This window comes from Eschrichtius robustus, chromosome 7 (assembly GCF_028021215.1).
Source record: "Eschrichtius robustus isolate mEscRob2 chromosome 7, mEscRob2.pri, whole genome shotgun sequence".
NCBI classification, from domain to species: domain Eukaryota; kingdom Metazoa; phylum Chordata; class Mammalia; order Artiodactyla; family Eschrichtiidae; genus Eschrichtius; species Eschrichtius robustus.
The window spans coordinates 15,261,878-15,288,444 of NC_090830.1; the positions used below are offsets into that span (position 1 = coordinate 15,261,878).

At 42.9% G+C, this 26,567-nt stretch overlaps 1 protein-coding gene across 2 annotated transcripts in view; it reads right to left on the reverse strand.

Annotated features, from left to right (window-relative positions):
* Positions 1-760: 760 nt before the first annotated feature.
* RAB4A (RAB4A, member RAS oncogene family) overlaps positions 761-26,567 on the reverse strand; it is a 52,627-nt gene continuing 26,820 nt past the window's right edge. The window contains exons 2-8 of one of the 2 annotated variants that reach the window (XM_068547655.1): positions 20,610-20,690; positions 18,374-18,488; positions 13,782-13,844; positions 12,515-12,669; positions 11,011-11,106; positions 7,104-7,237; positions 761-2,488 (exon numbers count right to left, since the gene is read on the reverse strand). In XM_068547655.1, the coding sequence (XP_068403756.1) occupies positions 7,122-7,237; positions 11,011-11,106; positions 12,515-12,669; positions 13,782-13,844; positions 18,374-18,488; positions 20,610-20,690 (626 nt within the window). In that variant the 3' untranslated portion in view covers positions 761-2,488; positions 7,104-7,121. Of the gene's footprint in view, positions 2,489-7,103; positions 7,238-11,010; positions 11,107-12,514; positions 12,670-13,781; positions 13,845-18,373; positions 18,489-20,609; positions 20,691-26,567 lie in introns of those variants that run through there. The other variant, XM_068547656.1, reaches the window with a different exon arrangement.

A 26,567-nucleotide genomic window follows, 5' to 3' on the forward strand; every position in this document is an offset into this window, starting at 1 on the left:
GAATTTCCTGAGTTTTAGGGGTCCCTTGTGAGCAGAGTTTATGCTAATGAATTGACTTCAGGTGTGTCCCCTAGAGAGCCTCAGTGTGGGGCTGGTCACCAGAAAGATCGAAGGAACTTTTAGCTCCACCCACTGGCCTCAGGGAAGGGGGGTGCTGGAGAGCAAGCTCTAGAAAAATTCTTGAACAGCAAGATTTGAGGAGCTTCTGAGCTTCCGGGTTGGTGAACAGGAAGACATCCATGGGCCGCGAGGGTGGTGCACCGCAAACTCCACGGGGACAGACGCTCCTGTGCTCGGTACCCTTCCAGACCTGGCCCTATGTATCTCCTCGTCTGCTGTTCATTTGTATCCTTTAATATCCTTTGCAAAAAACCAGTAATCTCGTAAGGAAACTGTTTCTCTCAGTCCTGTGAGCTGCTCTAGAAGTTAATCAAACCCAAGGAGGGGGTCGTGGGAACCTCAGACTTAGTGCTGACTTAACCTCGGCACTTAACCTGCGCTGGTAGGTCAGAAGCACAGGTAACAACCTGGACCTGTGACTGGCATCTGCAGTGTGTGTCTGGGCGCGGGTGGTGGTGGTGGTGGTGATGCCGGCTCAGCCCTTAACCTGTGGGATCTGATGCCATGTCCGGGTAGACAGGGTCAGAACAGAACCCATCTGGGTGTGTGAAGAACCAGAGGACTGGTTGGTGGTGTTGGAAAACACTCCATGGACCAAATACCACATTTTCCCCCCTCTTCATTTTTCCTAAAGGCCTTTATTAAGAACCACCATGGTTTGGTTCTCCAGCAACTTTTATTGGTCAAGGGATGTGGAATTATACGCAGTACCTGGGGTTTCATTAACAGGCTCACTTATAAATCAACTTAACATTTATCTTATTTAAAAAAATTTTTGCTTTTGAATAAACTGATGTGGTCAAACAGACATGCTCCTACCCCATGCAAAAAGCTGTTCAAAAACGAGCAGCTTGCAAACCCACTGTAAATGAGATACTGAATGAAACATTCTTCTAGCGAGGTCCAAGAAGCAGTTCAGTCTGAGAATTTGCTTCATATTCTGACTTTTCAAAATCAAATATTCAAGACATAAAAGAAGCAAAATTAAAGTACCGAAAGCAGCTATATCCTGATATTTTTATCCAAGTCACTTCCCAGAGTTTGTAGTGCTGCTGTGCTCTGTTGGTTAAAACAAAACAACAAAAGCAGTAGGCAGCTTCCAACTTAAAGGTAATGAAATTTACCAGTTTGCAGCTAAAAGTCACAGTGGAGGAACACATATAAGGTGAAGAATGCTTTTAAACCTTTCAGCTTTAAATAGTACTGTATTTTAACTTTAAAGAAAAGTTCTATTATATATTTTTTGCATAAACATTTTAAAATAGTAGAACCAGTCTTTGTAATACAATATATATTAGACTTCAATATAACTCATGTGAATTAAAAACATGTTAACTCGGTAACTGTCATAAGGCAAAAGCTGTACAGAAACTTCTTAGTGGTGTCCCTTTAAAATTAACTTGATTTAGCGGGTTGCCTTAAAAATGAACACAAAACAATAGAAGACTAAAAAAGAGGCAGTGATGCTCTAATACTGAATCCCAGAAAAAGCACAGTAGCAAACGATGTGTTTTCTAACAGGAAGACAGGTGGTTCAGCGAACTGGGACCAGGTGAGCAGCCCCTGGTACGTGGTTCATCTGTTGCGCTGAGCAGATGCTGAGAGTAGGTCGGTTGCCTAGGAAGTTTGGTTCAAGGCACCAGCATCTTCAGCACTGATCACAGCGCCTGAGACAGAGCAGGTGCTCAGCTCTACTTCCTGAACCGATCTGATGAAGATGCTTTAGAGTCAACAGGGTGCCGGACAGTGTCAAGTTCATGGAAAAACTCCATTTTTCATTTTATTTTGGTATGTGAGTAACTACCGATCTAGTATTTCGAGTGTGGCTCACATAACACCTTGTGGACTGTGGTAAATGGAATTAACTAAGCACTGCATCGGCGATCGATGCCAGAGTCTCTGAATATCAGGTCATAAACATAACCAACTGTGCAATATAACCGGCACAATGATCAAAGCACACCTCACAATGAACAGATTTTAGTTCAGACGATTAAAAAAAAAATAAAGTATTAGACTGCATTTAGTGCAACGCTCTATCAATCATACGATACATCAGATACCATGCTGTGGAGACGTACTGGACTAGCATATATACAGTACACAGCCAGGATTCAAACCAGGGTCAAAGGGCGAAAACGGAACAGAACATTTTTACATACATGTATACACTTAATGGTCTTGTCCACTGAATTGGATTTATTATATATGTTTGCTGTGCCACATCTACGAGCTTGCATAACAACCCAAGTTATTTTTTTTGCACAAAGATCTACTTCCATATAAAGTAGAAAAAGATGGTGGTTAAAAAAAAAAAAAACTTCTTCAAGCTCCAACAATTGTGTCCCAAATACCACTGTATGAACACCTAAAAAATATTAAGAACAATTTAGAAATATGCATAACTAAAAATGTACAAACAAACATCGATTCAAGTCACAAAGGGAACTAGTGAATGAATACTTCCAATTTTTATTTAAACTTACCTAGGCATATTAGATAATGTGGACTATACAGAAAAAAGAGGAAGCTTTAGAAAGTTAAAATCTCTACTTGCAAATTTTATAAATGAGCCTTAGCTACAGGCACATTCATTTAGACTTCAATGAACCCAGGAAAAGACTCGTCACTGACATAAAGGGAGAAGAACCTCTCAATCACTCCCATCAACTTTCCTTTCTCAGCAAGAGTATAAGGATTTCCCACAAACTCTTTCAAGCAGAGTAGCTAAGTTTTGTTTTAATTGGTAAGGCTGGGTTTAATCTAGCATTTTGCTATTTGTTTTATATTTTCCCCATCTGCTCTTTACTTCCTTTTTTCCTCTTTTCCTGCCTTCTTTTGTATTTAGATTAATTATGTATTTATTCCATTTTAATTCCCATGTTGGCTTATTAGCCAAAACTCTTCACTGTGTTGTTTCAGTGGTTGCTTTAGGATTTTTTTCTTAAGATTTCATTTCTTTAGAGCAGTTTTAGGTTCGAAGCAAAATTGAGGCGGGAAAAGTACGTAGAGTTCCCAAAGCTGCCCTGCCTTCACACATACACAGCCTCCCCCGTTACCAACGTCCCCACCAGATGGTATATTTGTGACAGCTGATGAGCCTACACTGACAATTCGTAACCACCCCAAATCCATAGTTAAATTACAGTTCACTCTTGGTGTTCTATGTTCTAGGGGTTTGGACAAATAAATGACGACACGTCTCCAGCACATGGTATCATACAGCGTATTTTCGCTCTCCTAAAAATCCTCTGTGCTCTGCCTATTCATCCCTCCCATCCCCAGCCCCTGATCTTTTTCCTGTCTCCATAGTCTTGCCTTTTCCAGGATGTCACATAGTTGGAATCATGCAGTATGTAGCCTTTTCAGATTGGATTCTTTGTTTTTTTTTGGCCGCACCGCATGGCATGTGGGATCTTAGTTCCCCGACCAAGGATTGAACCTGTGCCCCCTGCAGTGGAAGCGCGGAGTCTTAACCACTGCACCGCCAGGGAAATCCCCAGATTGGCTTCTTTCACTTAGTTATATGCCTTGAAGGCTTGACAGCTCATTTCTTTTTAGTGCTGAATAATATTCCATTGTCTGGATGGACCGCAGTTCACCCATTTGCCTTCCGCAGGACATCCTGTTTGCTTGCAGGCTTTGGCAATTATGAATAAAGCTGCTATAAACATCTATGTGCAGGTTTTTGTGTGGACATAAGTTTTCAACTCCTTTGGGCTAATAGCAAGGAGTGAGACTGCTGGATCATACAGTATGCTTACTTTCATCTATCTACCTATCTATCTACCTACCTAATGGTTTTACCCGTGTTATACGACTGACAGTTTAAACACTGATTGATTATAAACATGTCTTGCTAATTTATTTATTTTTAAGCATTACTCTTTTTTTTTAATTTAATTTTTATTTTTGGCTGCGCTGGGTCTTTGTTGCAGTACGCAGGCTTCTCATTGTGGTGGCTTCTCTTGTTGCGGAACACGGGCTCTAGGAGAACGGGCTTCAGTAGTTGTAGCGTTCGGGCTCAGTAGTTGTGGCACATGGGCTCTAGGTGCGTGGGCTTCAGTAGTTGCAGCACGTGGGCTCAGTAGCTGTGGCTTGCGGGCTCTAGAGCGCAAGCTCAGTAGTTGTGGCACATGGGCTTAGTTGCTCCGCGGCATGTGGGATCTTGCTAGACCAGGGATCGAACCTGTGTCCCCTGCATTGGCAGGTGGATTCTTAAGCACTGCGCCACCAGGGAAGTCCTAAGGTTAGTTTTATAAGAAAATGCCAAGCTGTCTTCCAAAGTGGCTGCACCATTTTGCATTCCCACCAGCAATGAACGAGAATTCCTACTGTTCTACATCCTCACCAGCATTTGGTGCTGTCAGTGTCTTGGACTGTGGCCATTCTAATAGGCTTGTAATGGTATCTCATCGTTTTACTTTGCTTTTTCCTTGATGGCATATGGTATGGCGTATGTTTTCGTATACTTATTGCCATCTGGATATCTTCTTTGGTGAGGTGTCTGTTAAGGTCTTTGGCCCGTTTTTAAATTGGGTTGTTTGTTTTCTTACTGTTGCGTTTTAAGAGGTCTTTGTGTATTTGGGATAACAGTCCTTTATCAGGTATGTGTTTCACAAATATTTTCTCCTGGTCTATAGCTTGTCTACTAATTCTCTTGACATTGTCTTTTGCAGAGCAGAAGTTTTTATTTTTCATGAAGTCCAGCTTACCAATTATTTCTTTCATGGATTGTGTCTTCAGTACTGTGTCTAGAAAGTCATCACCATACCCTAGGTCATCTACATTTTCTTTTATCTTCTCGGAGTTTTATAGTTTTGCATTTTACATTTAGGTCTGTGATCCATTTTGAGTTAATTTTTGTGAAGGGTACAAGGTCTGGTATCGAGATTCATGTTTTTGCATGGATGTCCAGTTGTTCTAGCACCATTTGTTGAAAAGACTATTTTTGCTCCATTGTATTGCCTTTGCTCCTTTATCAAACATCAGTATGTGGGTGTATTTCTGGGCTCTCTATTCTGTCCCACTGATCTACTTGTCTGTTATTTCACCAATACCATACTGTCTTGACTACTGTGGCTCTATAGTGTTTTGAAGTTGGGTAGTAACAGTCCTTCAGCTTTGTTCTTCTCCCTCAATACTGTGTTGGCTATTATGGGTCTTTTGTCTCTTCTCCACATAAACTTCACAATCAGTTTGGTTTTCCTCATATAGATGTTGTTAGGGTTCTACCTAACTATTTCCTTTTTGGGGGGATGCTAATGTAAATGGTATTGTGTTTTTCATTTCGAATTGCACTTGTTCATTGCTGGCATAGAGAAAAGTGATGGACTTTTGTATATTAACCTTGTATCTTGCAACTGTGCTATATATAATCATTTATATAGAGTTTGTGGATTTTTTGGATTTTCTACACAGATTATCATCAGTCAACAAAGTAAGTTAATTTCTTCCTTCCCAGTCTGTATACCTTTTATTTCCTTTTCTTATTGCATTAGCTAGGACTTCCAGTATGATGGTGACAGGGGACCTCCTTGCCTTGATATTAATAGGAAAGCTTCAACTTTCTCACCATTAAGCAGGATGTTAGCAGTAGGTTTTGGGTGGATTTTCTTTATTAAGTTGAGGAGATTCCCCTCTATTCCTACTTTACTGAGAGCTTTCATTGTGAATGGATATTGGATTTTGTCAAATGATTTTTCTGCATCGCTTGATGAAATCATGTGGTTTTTGTTCCCTGTTGATGTGACGATTACATTAATTGATTTTGGAATGTTGAACCAGCCTTGCATACCTGGGATAAATCCCACTTGGAAGGATGTAATTCTTTTTATACATTGTTGGATTCAATCTAACATTTTGTTGAGAATTTTTGCATCTATGTTCACAGGAGATACTAGTGTGTAGTTTTCTTTTCTTGTAATGTCTTTGTCTGGTTTTGGAATTAGGGTAATGCTGGCCTCATAGAATGAGTTAGGAAGTGTTCGGTCTGCTTTTGTTCTGTGAAAGAGACTGAAGAGAATTGGTATAGCTTCTTCCTTAAATGTTTGGTGGAATTCACCAGTGAACCCGTGTGGGCCTGGTGCTTTCTGTTTTGGAAGATTATTAATTATCGGTTCAATTTCTTTAATAGATATGGGCTTATTCAGATTGTGTATTTGTTCTTGTATAAGTTTTGGCAAATTGTGTCTTTGATAGAATTAGTTTATTTCATGTAGGTTATCAAATTTGTGGGCATAGAGTTGTTCACAGTATTCCTTTATTATCCTTTTAATGTCCATAGAATCTGCAGTAATGTCCCCTCTTTCATTTCTGATATTAGTAATTTATATATATATATATATATATATATATATATATATATATATATATATATATATTTTTTTTTTTTTTTTCCCTTAGCCTGGCTAGAGTCACTGATTTTACTGGTCTTTTTCAAGGAACCAGCTTTGGCTTCGTTGATTTTTCTCTATTGATTTCCTGCTCTAATTTTTATTATTTCTTTTCTTCTGCCTACTCTGGCTTTAATTTGCTCTTCTTTTTCTGGTTTTCTATGGTGGACACTTATATGATGGTATTTAGACCTTTCTTCTTTTCTAATACATGAATTCAATGCTATAAATTTCACTCCAAGTACTGTTTATGTTGAATCTTCCCGAATTTTGATAAGTTGTGTTTTTTCATTTAGTTCAAAATATTCTTAAATTTCTCTTGAGATTTCTTCTTTCACTCATGTGTTATTTAGAAGTGTGTTGTTTAATCCCCACGTATTTTGGATTTTCCAGTTATCTTTCTGTTACTGATTTCTAGTTTAATTCCACTGTGGTCTGAGAGCAGACACTGGATGATTTCTATTCTTTTAAATGTGATCAGGTGTGTGTTATGGCCCGAGCCTCCACCTCTGAGCCTGCGCGGGGCTCTGGGTAGCAAACCGGGGGCGAGGCCGAGGGCGGCGGGGCCGCCACGACACGGGCACCTACCTGTGCACCCGCGCTGCTTCAGCAGCCACACTCCTGCGCGCTCGGGGCCTGTGCGCGGCGTGGAGACCGCAGCTGTCTCAAGGCAGCATCTCCATACTGAATGCCTGAGCCCATTCTTTCTGGGTCCAGCTCACCTGAGGACCAAGCAAGTCTTTAGAAAAAGTTTTCACGCTTCTGTGATCCCCACAATATATTAAGTGAAAAAAGCAAAGTGCAGAACACTGTGCATATACAACACAATTTTGAATAAAGAGGAAAAAATACACACGTTTGCTTGTATGGGCATAAAAACCTCTTTGGACGGATACATAAAGAACTGGTAATAATGGTTGACTTCAAGAAAGAGCTCTAGATAGCTAGGGGACAGGAGATGGGGTAACAGAGGGTGACTCACTGTATCCTCTTCTGCACTTTCTGAATTTGGAATTATGTGAATATATTATGTATACAAAGATTTAATTTAAAATTAAACCACAAAGATACCATTTTTCACTTATGAGACTGGTAAAAACCCACGTATGATAATACACCCTGTGGGTGTGGCTTTAGTGAAATAAACCCCTTCATTCACTATAGTGGGATGATAAACTGCTACAACCCCGATGGAGGAATTTGACAGCCTCTACCTAAATTCCAAACGCTTGTGTTCTTTGACGCAGCAAATCCACTTCTGGGAATTTATCCTATACATACACTCACACACATGTGAAATGATATACAAAAGGTTATTTACTGCAACATTTTTTGTTACAGCTAAATACTGGCAACAACTCAAATGTCCAAAGTAGACTGGTTAAATAAATTATGGCAATACACAAAATTGAACACTACACACACACACACACACACACACACACACACACACACACTATGTGTGTATATGTACATTAGCATATATATGTATATGGAAGTCTCTAAATACTGATTTGTCATCACTGGTAGGTATAGTAAGTGCAGAGTTCATAGTACGCTAACTTTTGTGTAAAAAGGAGGGGAGAAAATAATGGTTTTTGAACCATACGAATGTACGTACTGCCTCTTTAGAAAACTAAAATTAAAAAGTACTGCTGAAATGGATAAACAACAAGGTCCTACTGTATAGCACAGGGAACTATATTCAATATCCTGTGACAAACCATAATGGAAAAGAATATGAAAAAAAAATATATATGTATAACTGAATCACTTTGCTGTACAGCAGAAATTAACACAACATTGTAAATCAACTATACTTCAATAAAATCTAAAAAAAAAAAAGTACTGCTGGAGAATTCTAACATATCCTTATAGTTTTTCATCTGATGTAACTATGATTTGGATGATCTCAGAAGAAAAAGATCCTGAAAGCTTTATATGAATTAACTCACACACACTGTATTCATGGGTGGATACCAAAGGGGGAAGGTAATCTAAATAAAAGCTCATGTTGAGCTAGCTAATACTCAACATCACACCAATTTTAATGATAACTATTTACGCTCTCGTCTTTAAAAATAACAGTTCTGTACCAGGTTGAGTAACTTTTTGTTGCTGTTTTCAGATCAAAAGACCACAGAAGGGTGAAGCGGCCCTCTTCCTGCTGAGACCAGCCCTCGGTCTGGGACCCTGACGCTCTCCCACTGCCTCACCCGCCCCTACCTTCTCCGTCCGCTCCCCTCCTGCCTTCTCCCCTTTACCTTCCTCTCTCTTCTCTCACGTCATTTACACGTGCTAAGACTTCTTCTGTTGCTGAAACCTCTCATTAAATTAACCCTCCTCCAGGGAGGCGCCCAGGCTCTGCTTCCTCACCTCCTCTCTGTGCTCAGCTGCTGTCTTCTCCCTTTGTCATTCTGCTGGTAAAGATGACCAGTGACTTCCTACTGCCCCGCCCCACGGGACACTTTTCAGCTCAAGTCTTAGCTTATGAGACTTTCCTCTGATGCATCTGATAATGAACAACCCTTTGGCTGAACCTCGGCTAAAGTGATACCCACGTTCCCGGGTCTCTTCATATACCTCTGCCTTTTCCCCTCCTTCTCTCGCTCATCCTCTGGTCTCCAGGGCTTCGCTCTGGGCCACTGCTCTGCCCACTCTCCACTGATCGCTGAATGATCTCGTTCCTTCCAGAGCTGCCACTACTCCTACAGATTGATGGCTCCCAAGCAGACACTGCCAGCCAGGAATTCTCCCCACAGCTTCCTGGATGCCTCCTCGTGTTTGTTCCAGTGACGCTGCCCAGGGAACCCTCCACAACAGAACCATCTTGCTTCCCTTGAGCCGGCTTACCCTCTGGCTCTGCCATGACCCTCTGGGTCACCGAGTTAGTTACCCGTGGCTGCCCCTCCCTTCCTGACCCCGCCTCTTCAGCCCCTCCCCACAGTCAACGGGCCTGCCCTGCTATTTAGCATCTGAGTCACCACGCCACTGCCAAAACGTTTCTTGGATTCATCTATGTCTCTTCATCATCTCCGCTTCCACATCCTCGATAAAGCTTTAATCAGGCATCTTTTTTCGGATTACTCAAACATGCCTTAGTTGCTATCCTGGCCATCGGCCCTGGGCTCCCTTCAGTATGTCCCTGATGTGACCGCCCCCACACACAGGATTTGCCTCCAGCCACAATCTGACCGCATCATTCACTGCCCCCGCCCCTGAATGGCCACTCACCCCTACCGCAGTGGTCCTCAATCTTGGACGAACATCAGAATTAATCACACGAGAGAGCTTTTTAAAATCTGATGCTGAGGGCTTAATTCAGCATCTATAGAGGTGGGTCTTGGAATTCAAATTTTTATGCATCCCAGGACACTCTAGCATACAGGCAGGGTGGAGACTCGGTCACCACAGGGTATAAAGTTCTAGATCCCGGATCACGATTCCTGGCCTGGCTTCTGCCTCTCCTCAGCCTTCTCTCCTGCCATTCCCCGCTGTGGTCCTTCTGTTCTAGTAACTTCAACTTCTCCCCCAGTCTCCACTCGTGCTGTCCCTGCTGGCCTCCCCTCCTCCCCACTCCCCTGCCCGCCTCCTCCTCCTCACACTTGACAGCCTGAGCTCAGTCGCCACCTCCTCCTGGAAGCCCTTCCTGATATCACCTCCTAAACAGGTAGGTTCTCCTTCTTCGTGTGCCCCAAGATCCTGTGCGCTTCTCAGTTACTGTATCGACCACACCGTATTATAATTATCTTTTGACTGCTTCCCATGAAAGACAGTTTCTTGAGGGCAAGGGTTGTGATTAATTTATTTCTGTATCCCAGCACCTGACAAAGAATAGGCATTCAGATATTTGAATGAATCAATTAAAAACTGAATGTCCACATATAATTTTGGTGATATTTAAATAAAAAGTAACTCTAATAAATGACAACTACATATTAGTTTGTCAGCTGCCTAAATTAGGGGTACTGTAAATTTATTTTTACTGAAGCAACAAACAGAACAATGATGAGACAGGTTACTACTGAGGCACGCTCAGTGAGCTTCGGGAGTAAATTCTCCCCGATGCCTGATCTAAACCAGCGGCACCCCGGAAGGTGCCCATAGATCACGTCAAGCCACACGGCTGGTGCCTCTCCACCACACACGACCGCTGGCCCAGCAGAGTCCGAGGTGCTGACGGAGCTCGGACAAAGGTCCGTTCTTCCTGAAGTGATGGCTCCAACAAAGGCTGTGTTTCTAAAAGGAAACACACCCTGACACCCTGACTCTGTCCCTTGCGTCACTGGGGCCAAGGATGCCGCTGTGAAGGAGGTGTGGGCTCCCACCTCAGCCGCGGACAAGACCTTCAAGCCCGTGAGTGGCGACTGCAGGTCGGCATGGGGAGAGAGGCCACTCTCTGACCAAATCACTCCTGGAAGTACTGAAAAGTGACACTATTGAGCTAGAGAGGAAACTATGTTAAAGGAAAGTTTATTAATGGAAAGCCTTTTACCTGATTCAATTTTGTTAAGTATTTTTCTCGCACACTGTACAAAGGCCTCTTCCACGTTCTCCCCGGTTAGTGCGCTCGTTTCCAGAAACATCAGCTCTAAAATCGACATCAAACAAAACACGAAGCCATATTTAGAAGACAATCACAATTATTCAATTCATAACTGCCGGCTTAGTACACTCTTAGAATAGTAGACGAAAGAGAATTTAGTACTTAAAACCAGGTATTTCTGCAAATATGAAATCAATAAATGTCAAAATATTTTTTTAAATATCAGAAGAAATCTAACTTTTTATGAAAAGTAACTAGTATTTTGCGCTAGCACTTAAATGTGTTGAAGAAACTAAGCAAGCAGGACGCTGGTAAGGAAGCAGGCTGGCTGAAGGCACCCGGCTGTTGATATAAGACAAAAAGTAGCAATTGCCTTTCCAATAGTCTTCACGTCACCACAAATACAACCTACAAGTGCTGACGTTTGGTGTGCCACCCTGACAGTGGGGGGATCTTACACGAATGAGCCCTCTTCTTCTTCACCAGCTGGTGACTCATGCGGCAGGAGGCTGCTCTCCTTGCTTTTGTGAGCAAACCACCACCTCTCCAGACCCTTGTTTCCTTCCTTGTAAAGATGAGTTTCATTTAAATGACAGATAAATTCCTTTCGAGCTTTAACATTCTAAGCGTGCATATTTCTAAACAGCTTCTTTACAAACTCACGAAGGCTTATGTTTTTATCGCATGTTTATTTTCTTAGCAGAAAACCTGTTCGTTTGTGAGAGTGTAAGCTGGTAGTCCTGGAGTCCAACTGAAAGTTGATATTAGGATATTTTAGTTATTGATTGCTTCTAAAAATTAAAGTTATTTTAAAATGTCTGAATTCTTTTCATTCAGCTGTCTATAAGCAACCGTTAATTTTGTGTGTCATCCTTATGTATTCTATATGGAAATTCAGAGAAGTTTCAAAGGCATCTTTAGCCAAATGACTTAAATTTAATGCAAGTGAAATAAAGCCAATTAGTCCAGTATGTCTTCTACTGCTTCCCTTTCTATTTACATCTAATATTTCACTAACTTAGCTTCAAATTACATTTTCTGAAAGATGACATCATCTGATTAGGGCCTTTAAAGATTGTTATAAATTTCACTTTAAACCAAGACCTGTGATATTCAAAGATCCTAGACTGAAAAGTCACCACAGAATGCTAAGAGATTAGCTTTTATCATCATAGTAACCTTTTTTTTTTTTGGCCACACCACGGGGCATGCGGGATCTTAGTTCCCCGACCGGGGATCGAACCTGCGCCCCCTGCAGTGGAGACGCAGAGTCTGAACCGCTGGACCACCAGGGAAGTCCCTCATCATAGTAACCTTCGTAGGCGGAATGCAGTAGGGTGAAACCATGCTCTGTGAGTCTAATGTACAGTAAAGACAATAGGAGGCTCCACGCTTCCTAACTACAGCTGCATCTGAAAGCCCCAGCAGGTGTGACAGGCGAAAGGCCACTTGCCATTTTCCTGAGCAAAGCGGGAGGCTTCCAGGAAGGTGACCTCCCGATCGGCGTCCAGGTCCTTCTTGTTCCCGCAGAGAATGATGACGATGTTCTGACTCGCCAGCATCCTGGCATCTGTTAACCAATTAGTAAGCGCATTGTAGGTTTCTCGGCTGCGTGATACAAGATTGTGAGAACAGCACAGGTATTTTATAAGGCTAGCAACGCTTTCCAGCCACTCACACCACTCGCAGCGCTTCGGCACACGCAGGGCGATGCCCACAACCTTTACGGCAACGCAGACGACCTGGGTGCCCCAGGTGTACGCCACACCCACAGGGTGCATTTCCTCTCGTTTCCGTGAAAATGAGGCAGCAAGTCAGACAGCTTGCTGCCTGTCGTTTGCCCAAGCAGGGTGCAGTATTTACTGGGCTCTTGGCTCATGCGACACGTGAGCAAGACCTAAGCCTAACTGCTGCCGCTCAATGGATCCGTGTGACACGCTTCACGGGAATTTAACACACTGATTCTCTGTAAGGACTCTGTGACACAGACTCTTATCATCTCCTGTTTCCACAAGAAACCTGAGGCCCAGAGAGACTAAGTTGCCCAAAGTCACACAAGCAGCCAGCGGCAGAGCCAGGACTTCATCAGGTGCATCCACCTTCAGGACTGTTTTCAGCCCTCATCTATCTAAGGATAAAATCCTCGTATATTCTAAGGACTGACCAAGGAACTGAATTTTAAATTTAATTGTGATACCTGGGTGATAGCTACACGCAGGACAGTGCACTCGGATCCTCATGATGGGCCGAGAGCTCTGTATGAACCAAACCTCACGAGTATTATGTGGTCATGACTCCACGGAACAGACAAGGAAACTAAAGTCCAGACGGCGGAGCACCTCGCCGGAGGACCCGCACCGCTGGTGAGGGGAACTGGGATTTGAACCCAGGCCATCCCAGCCTACAGCCTGTGCTTGATGGAGGTCCGTTACTTCTAATGATTTACCACACGCAAAGCTTCGCTTTGCAAACCTTAAGGAAAGTATCAAAACATCATGTTAAGAAACGTAATGACACGGGGGATGCTTATCTATCTGAAGCTTGGGAACACGCTGCTTTACATGGTAAAGTGGTGGAAGGGGCTGCTTCGAAAACCCCCAAGACCCCCAGGGAAAGGGCTGAGGGGCTTCCCGACCCACAGCCCTACCACCGACATGCCCAGCACACCCGCGGGGAGGCTCGGACCTCGGGGAGCACAGGCCGCGGAAGGGTGTCATTACCTGGTGATGTCATAGACGAGCAGCGCCCCTGCCGCGCCCCTGTAGTAGCTTCTCGTCACAGACCTGGAAGAGTGACAGGCTTTCACTTTCCACCACGCGGAGCCCATACCCCTGAGCACCATCTTCCCACACAAAACACCCATTTTTGCCTTGGAAACCACAACATGGGGACAGAGGTGGCTTTAAAGAGAAATGATTCAAAGTTATCTGAACATGGGCATGAAGGGCTGTCCTGCCTGAAATCGTGTCACAGGAGCGACGGGGAGGTGGGGACGCGAGGCTGGGATGAGTGTGATCCTCCCTGCAGGGCGTGAGGCTGCCCCGCACAACTGAGGGTGCCTTTGAGAACGGCGGGGGAGGGGCAGAAAGGGGGCATCACAGGGTCACGGGGCACGGAGCCCCCGGCAGCCCCTCTGCTTGCCCGGGGCCCGTGCCTTCCTGTGGACGCGGGGCAGCGCGCGGCTGCGCCCCCGACGCCCGGCCGCGCTGCCCGCGCTCGTGCCCCCGCGGCCTCACCTGTCTTCAGTGAACCCCCACCCGAGCGCCGCTCGCCCGTCCCCGCAAGCTCCAGGATTTCTCCTGCAGTAACACGCTTCCTCCCCTGCATCTCGACTCTCTCCCCGTGTGGCAGATTTTCCCGCTAGCAGAATACAATGTGCTCCTCCGGCACCTCCCGTCCTGGACGAGAACCAGGCTCCCGCTACCGTCCCATCGCGGGCTCCTCCCGCACCCAAACTCCTCAGGAACTGCTTCGCCAGCACCGCCTCCTCCTGCTCCGTGGACACAGCAGCTCCACCGACCCCGCGGCACCTGCCCTCCCCCGCTGCCTGGACCCCTCCCCCTCCCCCCAGGCCGCAGCCCCACTCCCTCCCGGTCTCCTCTCACACCAGCTACTCTGGACCATTCCTCTGAATCTGCCCCGTTGGTCCTGGAGCTCCTTCCCCAAGGCTGGGTCCTGGGCTCTCTTTTCTACCAACGCTCTCAACTCAGGTTTAATCAGCTCAGACTTCTTCCGTAAGAGCCATGCGCTAGCCCAGCAACTGTGTGTGACCACAATGAACGCGTCACAGTCAACACCTGTCAGGCAGAACCCTTCGGCTCCCGGCCTACAGGCCCCTCCTGGAGGGGGCCCCACCACCCACTCTGTTTACACAGCCAGAAATCTCTCCACCCACTCTGTGCCCATCACAAAGTGATGAGATGCAACGTGTCCCACAGTGGACACATCAGTCAGGACCCATCTCACCAAGTGGTCAGGTCCTATACCGTGCACGTCTCTACGCCTTCACCAGCACCGTCCTGATCCGAACCACCAGCTCTGCCAGGACCCCTGCCACATGCGTCCCCTCTGTCACCTGTGTCCCTCAGTCCATCCTCCAGGTCCTCCTCGAGGCCTACAAGGCCCTGGTGCTCAGGGACTGGGGCTCAAGTTCAACCCCCAATGGTCAGTGATCTAATCGATCGTGCCTACAGACTGGAACCTCCCTAAGGACCCCTAAGAAACGGGGCTCAGACAGCTCCCGCCACCTCCCTGTTCCCCAGGCTGGGGCCCCGGTGGCTCCACCTTCCTCTCTTGGTTCCTCCCTTGTGCTGGTGAAGTATATCCTCTTGAAGTTTCTAAGAAAGAATATATGAAAGACAACCTTTGTTTCCCTCCATTTTTCTATAACTGAAGGTATTTTGATTTTATTTCACACTTGATGGATAGTTCGGCTGAGTTTAGAATTTTAGGTTGGAAAAAAAATTTTTCACGTTGGGTTTTGAAGGCAAGGCTTTAATTATCTTCTAGCTTCCAAGCGTTGCTGCTCAATAGTCCAGTGCAATTCTCATTTTCATTTCTTGATATGTGATTTGCTTTCCCCTCTTGGAATCTTTCGGTATCTTCACTTCATCCCTGGTGTTCTGAAATTTTACGCGGCAGACCCTGGTCTGGATTTTCCCCCCTCATCTGTGTTTGGTGTAAGGTGGAATCTTACGGAGTCTCATTCCTCTAGTGGAAAATTTTCTTCAATTGTTTCTTTTACTGTTTCTTCTGTCTTCAGGAAGGCTCAACTGGTCAGGCCTTGAGCTTCCTGGACTAACTCTGTATGATTTTTTATGTTTTCTTCCCTTTCTCATCTCAAGTTTACTGTTTAACTTTCTGGAAGAGCACTACTCCATTTAATATATTATTTTAATTGCTCTTTTTAAATTATAATTTTGTTCTTATTCCCTGAATGCAATATCTACTCTTATTTGTGAGGATACTGTAGTTTAGTTTTTGTCTATTCCCTGAAAGTTTCTATTTTCTTTATTTTGGGCTCTTTCTCTTATCTTAAAAACTTTCATCAAGTGTCTGGTGATTCTTGGTTGATCATTTATATTCAAGAACAAGGAATGCCAAACTCTAAAAGATGCTCTTTATGTGTGGGCTATTCACTGTGAGGCAGCTGGACAGAAATTGGGCTATTTCATTGGTGAAACCAAAATGTTAGTATCTTTAAGCCTTTTCTTTGGGGCTATTTTTCTGCAGATAAGAATCGTTTCTCCTGCCTGAGACATACACACCTGGCTGCCAGCAGCTAAGGAAGAGGTGGGGGAAGAGGGTGAGGGTCAGCAGACTTTCACTTAATTTCTGTCTTTCCAGTCCTTGCCTCACTCATCCCTGCCCTCGGCTGGACCTCTACTTTTAGTTTTTAGAGGAACGTCCACACTGTTCTCCATAGTGGCTGCATCAACTTACATTCTCACCAACAGCATAGGAGGGGTTCCCTTTTCTCCACACCCTCTACAGCATTTATTGTTTGTGGACTTTTTGATGTTGGCCATTCTGACCAGTGTGAGGTGGTACCTCACTGTAGTTCTGATTTATTTGATTGGGTTGTTTGATTATTTTTGATATTGAGCTGCATGCTGTTTGTATATTTTGGAGATTAATCCTTTGTCAGTTGGTTCATTTGCAAATATTTTCTCCCATTCTGAGGGTGGTCTTTTTGTCTTGTTTATGGTTTCCTTTGCTGCGCAAAAGCTTTTAAGTTTAATTAGGTCCCATTTGTTTAGTTTTGCTTTTATTTTCATTATTCAAGGAGACAGATCAAAATAGATATTGCTGCGATTTATGTCAATGAGCGTTCCGCCTCTGCTTTTCCTGCAGGAGTTTTACAGTACCTGGTCTTACATTTAGGTCTTCAATCCATTTTGAGTTCATTTTTGTGTATGGTGTTAGGGAGTGTTCTAATTTCATTCTTTTACATGTAGCTGTCCAGTTTTCCCAGCACCACTTATCGAAGAGACTGTCTTTTCTCCATTGTATATTCTTGCCTCCTCTGTGGAAGATTAATTGACCATCGGTGTGTGGGTTTATTTCTGGGCTCTCTATTCTGTTCCACTCACCCATATGTCCATTTTTCTGCCAGTACCACGCTGTTTTTTTTTTTTTTTTTTAAATAAGAAAGTCCTTATAAGTCTGTCCAAGGTACTTTCTTTTTTTTTAAAAATAAATTTATATATTTATTTATTTTTGGCTGCGTTGGGTCTTCGTTGCTGCACGTGGGCCTCCTCTAGTTGTGGCAAGCGGGGGCTACTCTTCGTTGTGGTGTGCGGGCTTCTCATTGCAGTGGCTTCTCTTGTGGCAGAACACAGGCTCTAGGCGTGCAGGCTTCAGGAGTTGCAGCACGTGGACTCAGTAGTTGTGGCTCACAGGCTCTAGAACGCAGGCTCAGTAGTTGGTGGCGCACGGGCTTAGTTGCTCCGCGGCATGTGGGATCTTCCCAGACCAGGGATCGAACCCATGTCCCCCGCATTGGTGGGCAGATTCTTAACCACTGCGCCACCAGGGAAGTCATACCACGATGTTCTGATTACTACAGCTTTATAGTAATATTGTCTGAAGTCTAGTTATGATACTTTCGAAGCAAACAGTTTTTGAGCATTTAAAATATTATACCTGACTTTAAGTGAAATGCTTGCACTGGGACTGAGTTTTATTTAACTGAATTTTGAAACTGTGACTATCTGTTCTGTTTGACTTTCTGTATCTATTCAAAAAAACATAACTAAAATATTAATCTACTTTCCTGCTTTAGTAGTTACAGAATATCAAACATGGAACCTATCTGCTGTGGACTTCGGTCATCATTCTAAACGTCGATTATGACTTCAGTGTAACGCAAGTGCTGAGTAGAGAATATTCTGTGGAATGTTTTAATGTAAAGCAAAACCAACCCCCAAAGAGGTTTTAAAAAATTCTCCTTTTAAAGTGAAATATAGAGAAAAATTGTTTGTGCTACTACTTTGCCTTGGTTTTAATCTAAAAGTAAATTGTGGAATATGCAATGCCACGACCTCCTAATGTACCACTAGGTCCCAAAGAATAAATTAGCCTCTAAATTAGGCCGTGTGCACTCGGAAGAGATTCTAATGTATTCTTTCGTAAATCAATGCTGTGTGGAGAAAAACTGACTTTTAGCTTGTCATAAAGCTTCCAGAGGTGAACTTTCTAAAATCTGTGAGGGTGGGGGGAGGGAGGAGGGGACCACGTACATTAAGAGAATATAATTGATTATTTCAAACCCAATTTTCAAGTATTTTTATTAAGTTAGAGAAAAAGCTACCTGAATCGTTCTTGGCCTGCTGTGTCCCATATCTGTAACTTTACATATTTACCACCAACATTTATTATCTTTGAGCCAAATTCCACTCCTATTGTGTGATTTGAGTCATCTTTGACTGAAAAAGAAAAAGAAATTTAATTTTAGAACATTAGGGAAACAGGCTTATAGATTTATACAAGTAACATTAAAATCAAGAGTTCTTTCTGTCAATGGAAAATGTAATTTACTGTCGCCATTCATTTCTCCAACAGTCAGATGATAATAAGCATTCACTGTCTTAAACAGAATACACACAGTTCCTGTTCTCAAAGAGACAATAAAGCTTTTTCTCAAAAAACCTAAACAAGCCATATATTTAAAGCTGAGGCTTGGTGGCCACGCCATATAAGACCATATCTACCTGACCACCGCTAAGGTTCTCGTGAATGGCAACTGCACAAAATACTGGGTACCATCTTGGAGGGCTTACTGCCCAGTGACAGACTGCAACTTGGCCAACGATAGTTTCAACTATTCGGACAAACATTCTAAAGAAATATAAGCAAAGGGAAGGAAAAGCACCGTAGCCCAAGAAAGAAACTTGATGCTCACCAAAGATTAAGGGAAAAAGAGGAAAAGATAGAGTAAAAAACTCAGAACAAACACACCCCAAACCAAGACCTCTATGCACATTACAGCTGTTGAGTTTCATGAACTCGAGTATTGTGTGTGGCAATCATTTGGAATGAATTTGCTGGAGAAATCAATACTGTCTGAATGGGCAGGGAGGTTGGCAAAATAAGTAGTTTGCTAAACCCAACTGGAATAAGCTGTCTTATAAAAGAAAATTTCTGTGATGTGAAAGGAAAAGAAAAAACAAATATCCTGGCTACACAGTCCATTGACTGGTTTATATTTTATAACTGTAGGATAAAATTTAATTGTACCAGAAACCAGGGCGCCATCTGACGGCTGTGTTCATTGCTCCCTGGGGGCCTGGGGGAGGAAAGGGTCTGATTCCAGCAGCTGGTCTCAGGCCCAGACAGTGCAGACCGGCGTGGACATCCGCTGGTGTCCAGCTACTGGGCCAGCCTGGCAGGAAAAGCCTTCAAAGGCAGTAACGAAAGGCCAAGGGCATCCTGATTAAGACACAGCTACGAGAGCAATACAGTGAAGCCTCATTACATCATTACTGTGGTCGTGAGGGGTGAGGGGTGAGGGGAGGATGTGAAGGGAGGGTGTCCCACGAGGCCGGGCACCTGGCCCAGCACCCCCTCTTCTGAGATGGAACAATGCAAAGTCTGGGTAACTCGTACAGAACCCCAGGCCGCCCAGCGGGTGAACGCCTGTCAAATTCAAGAGGGACTGAGCCACGCTGGGTCCGTGTCACTACATGGAGGTTCCAACAAGCTCCTGGTCGATGGAAATGGAAGCAGCAGAAAACATTTCTAGAATCTTATTCTTCAGAGCTCTTTCCCAGGACACCCTTTGCTGCCTCTGTCTCCACCGTCCACCACCTAATGCATCTCATGCATTCTTACTTAAGAGGCACTTCATTAAGTGAGATTAATTTTCTGTGTTCGGGCCTTCACCTGACTACCTCTAGATAGACAGGTCATTCTCCACAATTCTTTCCATTCCTATATAAGCACGGCTTATTTTAAGGGCCTTTCAAACCTACCGTCTTTTCCAGTAGCTTGGAATACAAAATTCAACCTCTCTCACCAACACAGGGCAAGTCAACGGCACAAGATATTTTCTGTGGTCGAAAGGCCTGGGTTTGAGTCTAACATGCACCGTTACTAGGTGACCATGCCAAGTGCACACACCAAGTCCTGTAAACCTCTGTTTATTTACCTGTAAAACAGGACTGACAACAATAGCTGCCTTAAGAACAATACAAGGCCGCTGGGGACCAAATGCTATCTTATCCAAACTGTACAACTAGGGTTCTCGGGCCACTCCTGCCAGGAAATAGAATTCCACAGCACCATACTGTATTTTAGTATCTGGAAAATGTACAGGACAATTCACTACATAATGAACAATGACCTACTACGAAACTGAAACGCTAAATAAAAAAATCAGATTACTAAACGTTTAATAACATAAACATTTTATGTCCTTTAAAAATATTCTTAAACTATGACATTTTCCCTGAAAACATATTCGGAAGTTTTGTCCTAAACAAATCTGCACAAGAGCGTGCCCTCGGGAGAAGACATGCAAGAAGCACCGACCATGTGATGTCACTTACATTTTTTTTCAATAAACTGATGAAGCAAGCAAGACTTGCCGGTTCCTGCGTTCCCAATAACCAAGAATTTAAACAAAAAGTCTGAAAAACAAAAAGAGACTGTGAAACATAACTTCAGAACAGGTGCTGGTGAACTTAGACTACAATCATAAAATTTAATGAAATCTCAGTTAATATAAAAGAAAAAAGAGGTAACTGAATATTTTGTGAAAATGGCAATAAACACACTGACTTACCTTTCCACCTTTTCGATATATGGCTTATATGCTAACCCAGTGCCTTTTCAAACTGCTCTGGGGACAATTTCTTTTGATACTGCAAGTTTGAAAACTCCTCTTGTAATGACTGAAATCTCTTTGCTATTCAAATAAATACACACACGGCGACAAGCAAAAATCGCCTAGAAATTGCAATTTTTCTGTACAAAAGAAAAAACCTGGTAGACTTATAGGCTTTGAGAAGTCCACTCCTTTCTTCTTTCAGAAACAGGTGTAAGTTCTCCCTGCACTTGCAGACTTCTGTGGCCTTGCCTTTATTCCTGTGTCTATGACCTTTGGGAAGGCCGGCCTAAGCCCAGGGGTTTGGGTCAGTACTCCGCGTGTGATATTTGTCCCATTCAATATAGAGAGGGCTCTTCACTTCTTCTTTACACAGGGGAATAGATTTAATTTGGGATCCTACTTTCCATAAACTGGGAATAGAGCCTTTCTAGAATGGAGTCTGTGAATCAGAACGACGGGGCATCGGTAGCCTGACACTGGCTTGGTGATTCATTTTGCTTTTTCTGTTGGCGAAGAACTCTAGTTCTGTTCAGCCTAGCGCTGCAGGCACCAAGCCCCTCTCCACCCTCACACTTTGACCCCGACCCACGTCTGCTGACCCCCGGGCTGCCAGGCTCATCCTGGGGCCCTGAAGGGCCTGCTCCACATTCCTGGTTCTGTCGGGGGCACCTCTGAAGGTGTCACCTCCACACTCCTGTTTCAGACCCGACCACGCGCTCCCAGCCCTGGCTCCTTCTCCCCCCGCCCACCCAGTGAAGCACAAACGGTCAATTTCTTTGCTGGTGCTTGGTCCAGCCCTGTTCCTAAGAACTACATTCTTTATCACCCAAAGGTCAAGCCTATTCAACCTCTCATGCTTTTCAAATAGTTACAGGCAATTAAACTTGTAGGATAGTGCTATTAACAATTGTTAGCATTTAAAAATACCTACAGTTTTATGCATCTCACTGCCTGTTTTAAAAGCATGCCACACCAGTGTTCATAACAGCACTAATCACGGTCGCCAGAAGATGGAAGCAACCCAAATATCCATTGACGGATAAACGATAAAGAAAATGTGGTACATACATACATTGGAATATTATTCAGCCTTAAAAAGGAAGGAAATTCTGATACACGCTACAACATGGATGGACTTTGATTGTGCTAAGTGAACTAAGCCAGTCACTAAAGGAGAAATACCACAAGATTCCATTTATATGAGGTACCCAGGGTGGTCAAACTCACAGAGACAGAAAGTAGAAGGCTGGTTGCAAGGAGGCGGGAGAGGGGAAATGGGGAGTCAGGGTTCAATGGATATGAATATCGGTTTGAGAAGATGAAAAAATTCTGGAGATGGATGGTGGTGATAGTTGTACAACAATGTGAATGTACTTAAAGCCACTGAACTGTTGATTTTAAAATGATAAATCTCATGCTATGTATATTTTACCACACATACAAAATAAAATACGCAAGTCTCATCATTGTCATTGAACAGCTTTTACAGCCCAAGAAATTAAGATTGTCAGGTTAAAATGAAAATACTGAAATTTCTCAATCTTGTTCAATATCCTCTTCTATTTAAGAAATAAAGCCCAATACATTACGTAGGTTGTAAACATTGGAAGATGAGAACCAGGTAAAGATGCTGCCAGTATATAGGCAAAAGTAAGTCTTGAGAGCGAAAATAATTTACATATACAAATGCGAATGTTTCCCATGTTTTATATGCACATAGCAAAAGGAGTTTCACAAATCCATCTAATCCTGAAACAAAAACTCATAGATCTAAGCACAGACTTTGGCTTAATGCTTGTTCCATTATTATTTTCTGCTTTGGAAGTTTTGCTTAAATGGACTCTATTATGGTAATCGCTTTCCAGATTATACCACAACCTCAACAGGTTAAAGGGTAACATATCAACTGACTTGCACCTTGCTGGACAAAAGACAAGTAAGATGTGTAATTTCCATATGTAAAAATATTTAATTCCTCCAAAAAACTCTTCACACTCTGAATCTTGTAGCTCCAAGAGGTAAGTTTTCATACTTAAATAGAAAACCCTTTTTTTGAAAACCCTCTTGGGTTAAACAACTAAAAATGCTGGAAAAAATATATCATATTAAAAAAAATACATAGCTGACCTTCCAGGAAAGAAAAGGAAATCTCTAGATGCTTGGAACTGGAAAAAGCAGTAGGGGCCCCAGATGGAGGGTTGTCAGTATTGAGTTTTAACATCTGTGGGGCAGGATTTTCAAGAGCTTGTGTCCACGTGAAGGAAGGAGTAGAGAGCTGAATCTGAACAAGTGAAGGACAGGCTGGAAAAATCCTCTCACCAGCTCAGGAGGACAAGGAACCTTCTCTGACTCTGCCCGACCTCTCAGCAGGATTAGCAGAAAAACATTACCCTCTGAAGATTTATCATGGGCTGGCTCCACAGGTGAGTGTGAAATTCAAACTTAAAAAACATGTCGACAATGAACCTCCAAGTCAAGAAAGTTAAAACAGTAAAAATGGCCTTAGAAAGTGATATCAACAGGATGCCTGGAAGATGCAAATGCAGATCACTCTGGAAGGACACATCCTCAAACCGGGATACATAGGCGTCCCATGCTTACAGCTCCTCTGAAGATGAGCAATCCTCACAATCTAAAATTACAAAACACTTCAACAATCCATCATGAGTGAGTCAGCAATCCAAAGACATTACAATTTCAAGAATTTGATAAAAAAAAGAACCTGACAAGGTATACTCAGGATGATTAATACCATAAAAAAGGAACTGAATCCATAAGAAAAGATGAATCCATAAAAAATGATATAAAAGAAAAGGTAGATTTCCAGAATGTGTCTGTCTAGAAATAAAAACTGCAGTCATTAAAAATAAATAGTCAATGGATGAGTTAAAGAGTAGAATCAACAAAACTAAGGAGAAAATTAGTGAACTGCAATCCAGACGGGAGAAAATTACTAGGAGGCAGAACAGAGAAATGAAGAGAGAGAAAATATGAGAGTTTAAGAAAAATGCAGAATTGAAGGAAAAGGTCCAACATATAGGTCTAGTACATATTCTGGAATGGAAAACAAAACAAAACAAAACAGAGAATGAGGTAGAGTCAATATTAAACTGTAAAAGCAATCAGCAAGAAAGGAAAAACTCCCTACTAAGGAACGAGGTTCCTTAACCGCAAAGGTCACCATCTTCACAGTGTTGGGGCAGGAGCACAAGAACAAGGAACTGTCTAATGCAGAATTCGACGTGCAAAAAATGATCCTTAACACCAACGTGGACTTCTGCTTCCAAGAAGATGGAGTAGAAGTACTTTTCCCCATTCCGCCTGCTCAGGCCAACTTAGAACCCTAGACGCTACATACAAAAGAAACATAAGAAGACTTTGAAAAGTGTAGAGAAGGTGGCAAACTGGCCAGGGATCTTGGGGCCTGAGGAATGACACAGTGATGAGTCCCTTGGGTTTTTCCTTTTCCCTCGTATTTCCCAGACTTGGAGCTGAACAAGCTGGCAGCCTGGAAATGCCAATGGAGGCAGATTTTAAGAAGCCCCAACAAAAGCCTGCTATCGCAAGTCATCGAACCAGGAAAGGGCAACCTAGCAAGAGAGAAACCTTTTACACAAAACTGCTCTACTCCAGACAAACACTACAGGAAAAACTGTGGCCTTATGCCACCAATGCCAGCAAAGGCTGAGTGGGGAGCCTGGACCACCACCCTTCCGAGGCTGCAGTGAGGTTCCCTGACGCCCCCAGCAGGGCGGTGTCCCAAGGCCAGGTACGGAGCCACAGTGCCCGTGGGGACATGTAGTCATGGGGTGTGGGACGCCGGACACTGGGGCTCTCACCCCGGCCCAGCAGTACAAGGAACAGCCCTGGCCCTGGGTGTCCATGGGAGCTCGGTGGGCAGCCTGGGCTTCCAACTCACCCAGCAGTCACGGAGCAGCGCCCAAGAGCAGAGACGAGTTAAACAAGAGATTTAAATAAAAATCTAAGGTCTCATCACATAATGCAACAATGCCCAGGATTCAAACGGAAATCCTTCATTATATCAAGAACCAGGAAGATCTCAAACAGAAAGAAAAAATATGATCAACAGATTCCAGTGCCAAGATGATAGAGACGTCTGAAAAATCTGACAAAGATTGTAAAGCAGCCATCATGAATGCTTCAACAAGCAATAACAACATGACTGAAACAAATGAAAAGGAGAAATCTTCAGCAAAAAGAAAGGCTTAATAAAGAAAAAGAAGATATAAAGAAGAACAAAATGGACGTTTTGGAATTGAAAAATACAATAACTGATGTATGTAGCTCAGTGGATGGGCTCAAAACAAAATGGGACACAGGAAACAATCAGTGAACTGGACTTCAAAATGATAGAAAATATCTAATCTGAACAACAAACAGAAAACAGCCTGAAAATATATTAATAGAGCCTCATGGAGTTTTGAGATTATTAAAAAAAAAAAAAAAATCTAACTTTCATGAGCCCCAAAAGGAGAGAAAAAAGAGGATGGGTTTGAAAAAGTATTCAAAGAAATAACGGCTGAAAACTTCCTAAATTTGGCAAGACACATAAATCCAGCTTCGCAGAGCTTACTGAATTCAAACAGCTAGATTCTTCCGAACAAAAGTCCAAATACATCCATGCCAAAATACATAATTAAATTTCTAAAAACTAAAAACAAATAAACAAAAAAAATCTTGAAAGCATCCAGAGAGAAATGATACCTTACCTACAGGAAAAAAACAATCCAAATGACAACAGATTTCTCATCAGAAACCACTGAGGCCAGAAGTGGCACCAATATTTTTCAAGGGCTGAAAGAAAAGAACTCTCAATCCAGAATCTTATATCCTAAAAATATCCTAGAATGAAGGAGAGATCAAGACATTCTTAGAGGAAAAAAAGAACGAACAGAATTTGTCACCAACAGATCTACCCTAAAAGATGGCTAAAGGAAGCTCTCTAAACCAAAAGGAAAGGAGTTCCCTGGTGGTCCAGTGGTTAGGATTCCGGCCTTTCACTGCTGGGGCCCAGGTTCAACCCCTAGTCGGGGAACTAAGATCCTGCAAGCTGTGCGGCGCGGCAAAAAACAAACAAAAAAACCTGAAAGGAAGTGATAAAAGGAATCATGGAACATCATGAAGGAAGGAAGAACATGGTAAATAAAAATATGGGTAATTACAATAGGGTTTTCTTCTTCTCTTCTTGAGTATTCTAAAGTATGTTTGGGTGTTTAAGCAAAAATGGTAACACTGATGTGACTAAATATAAGAGGAGGAAATATTTAAGATGATTATATTTAAGATGATTATATTACAAGTGGGGTCTACCTGTGGGGTAGCACAGGTCTACCCCAGAGATACTGCGGGTTTAGTTCCAGACCACTGCAATAAAGCAAAAATCACAATAAAGTGAGTGACACAACTGTTTTGGTTTCCCAGTGCATATAAAGTTATGTTTACACTATCTTGTAGTCTATTAAGTGTGCAATAGCATTCTGTCTAAAAAAACAATGTACATACTTTAATTAAAAAAATACTTTATTGGTAAAAAATGCTAACCATCATCTGAACCTTCAGCAAGTCATAATCTTTTCGCCACAGGAACATCAAAGATCACTGATCACCATAACAAATATAATAATAATGAAAAAGTCTAAAATATTTTCATTATTAC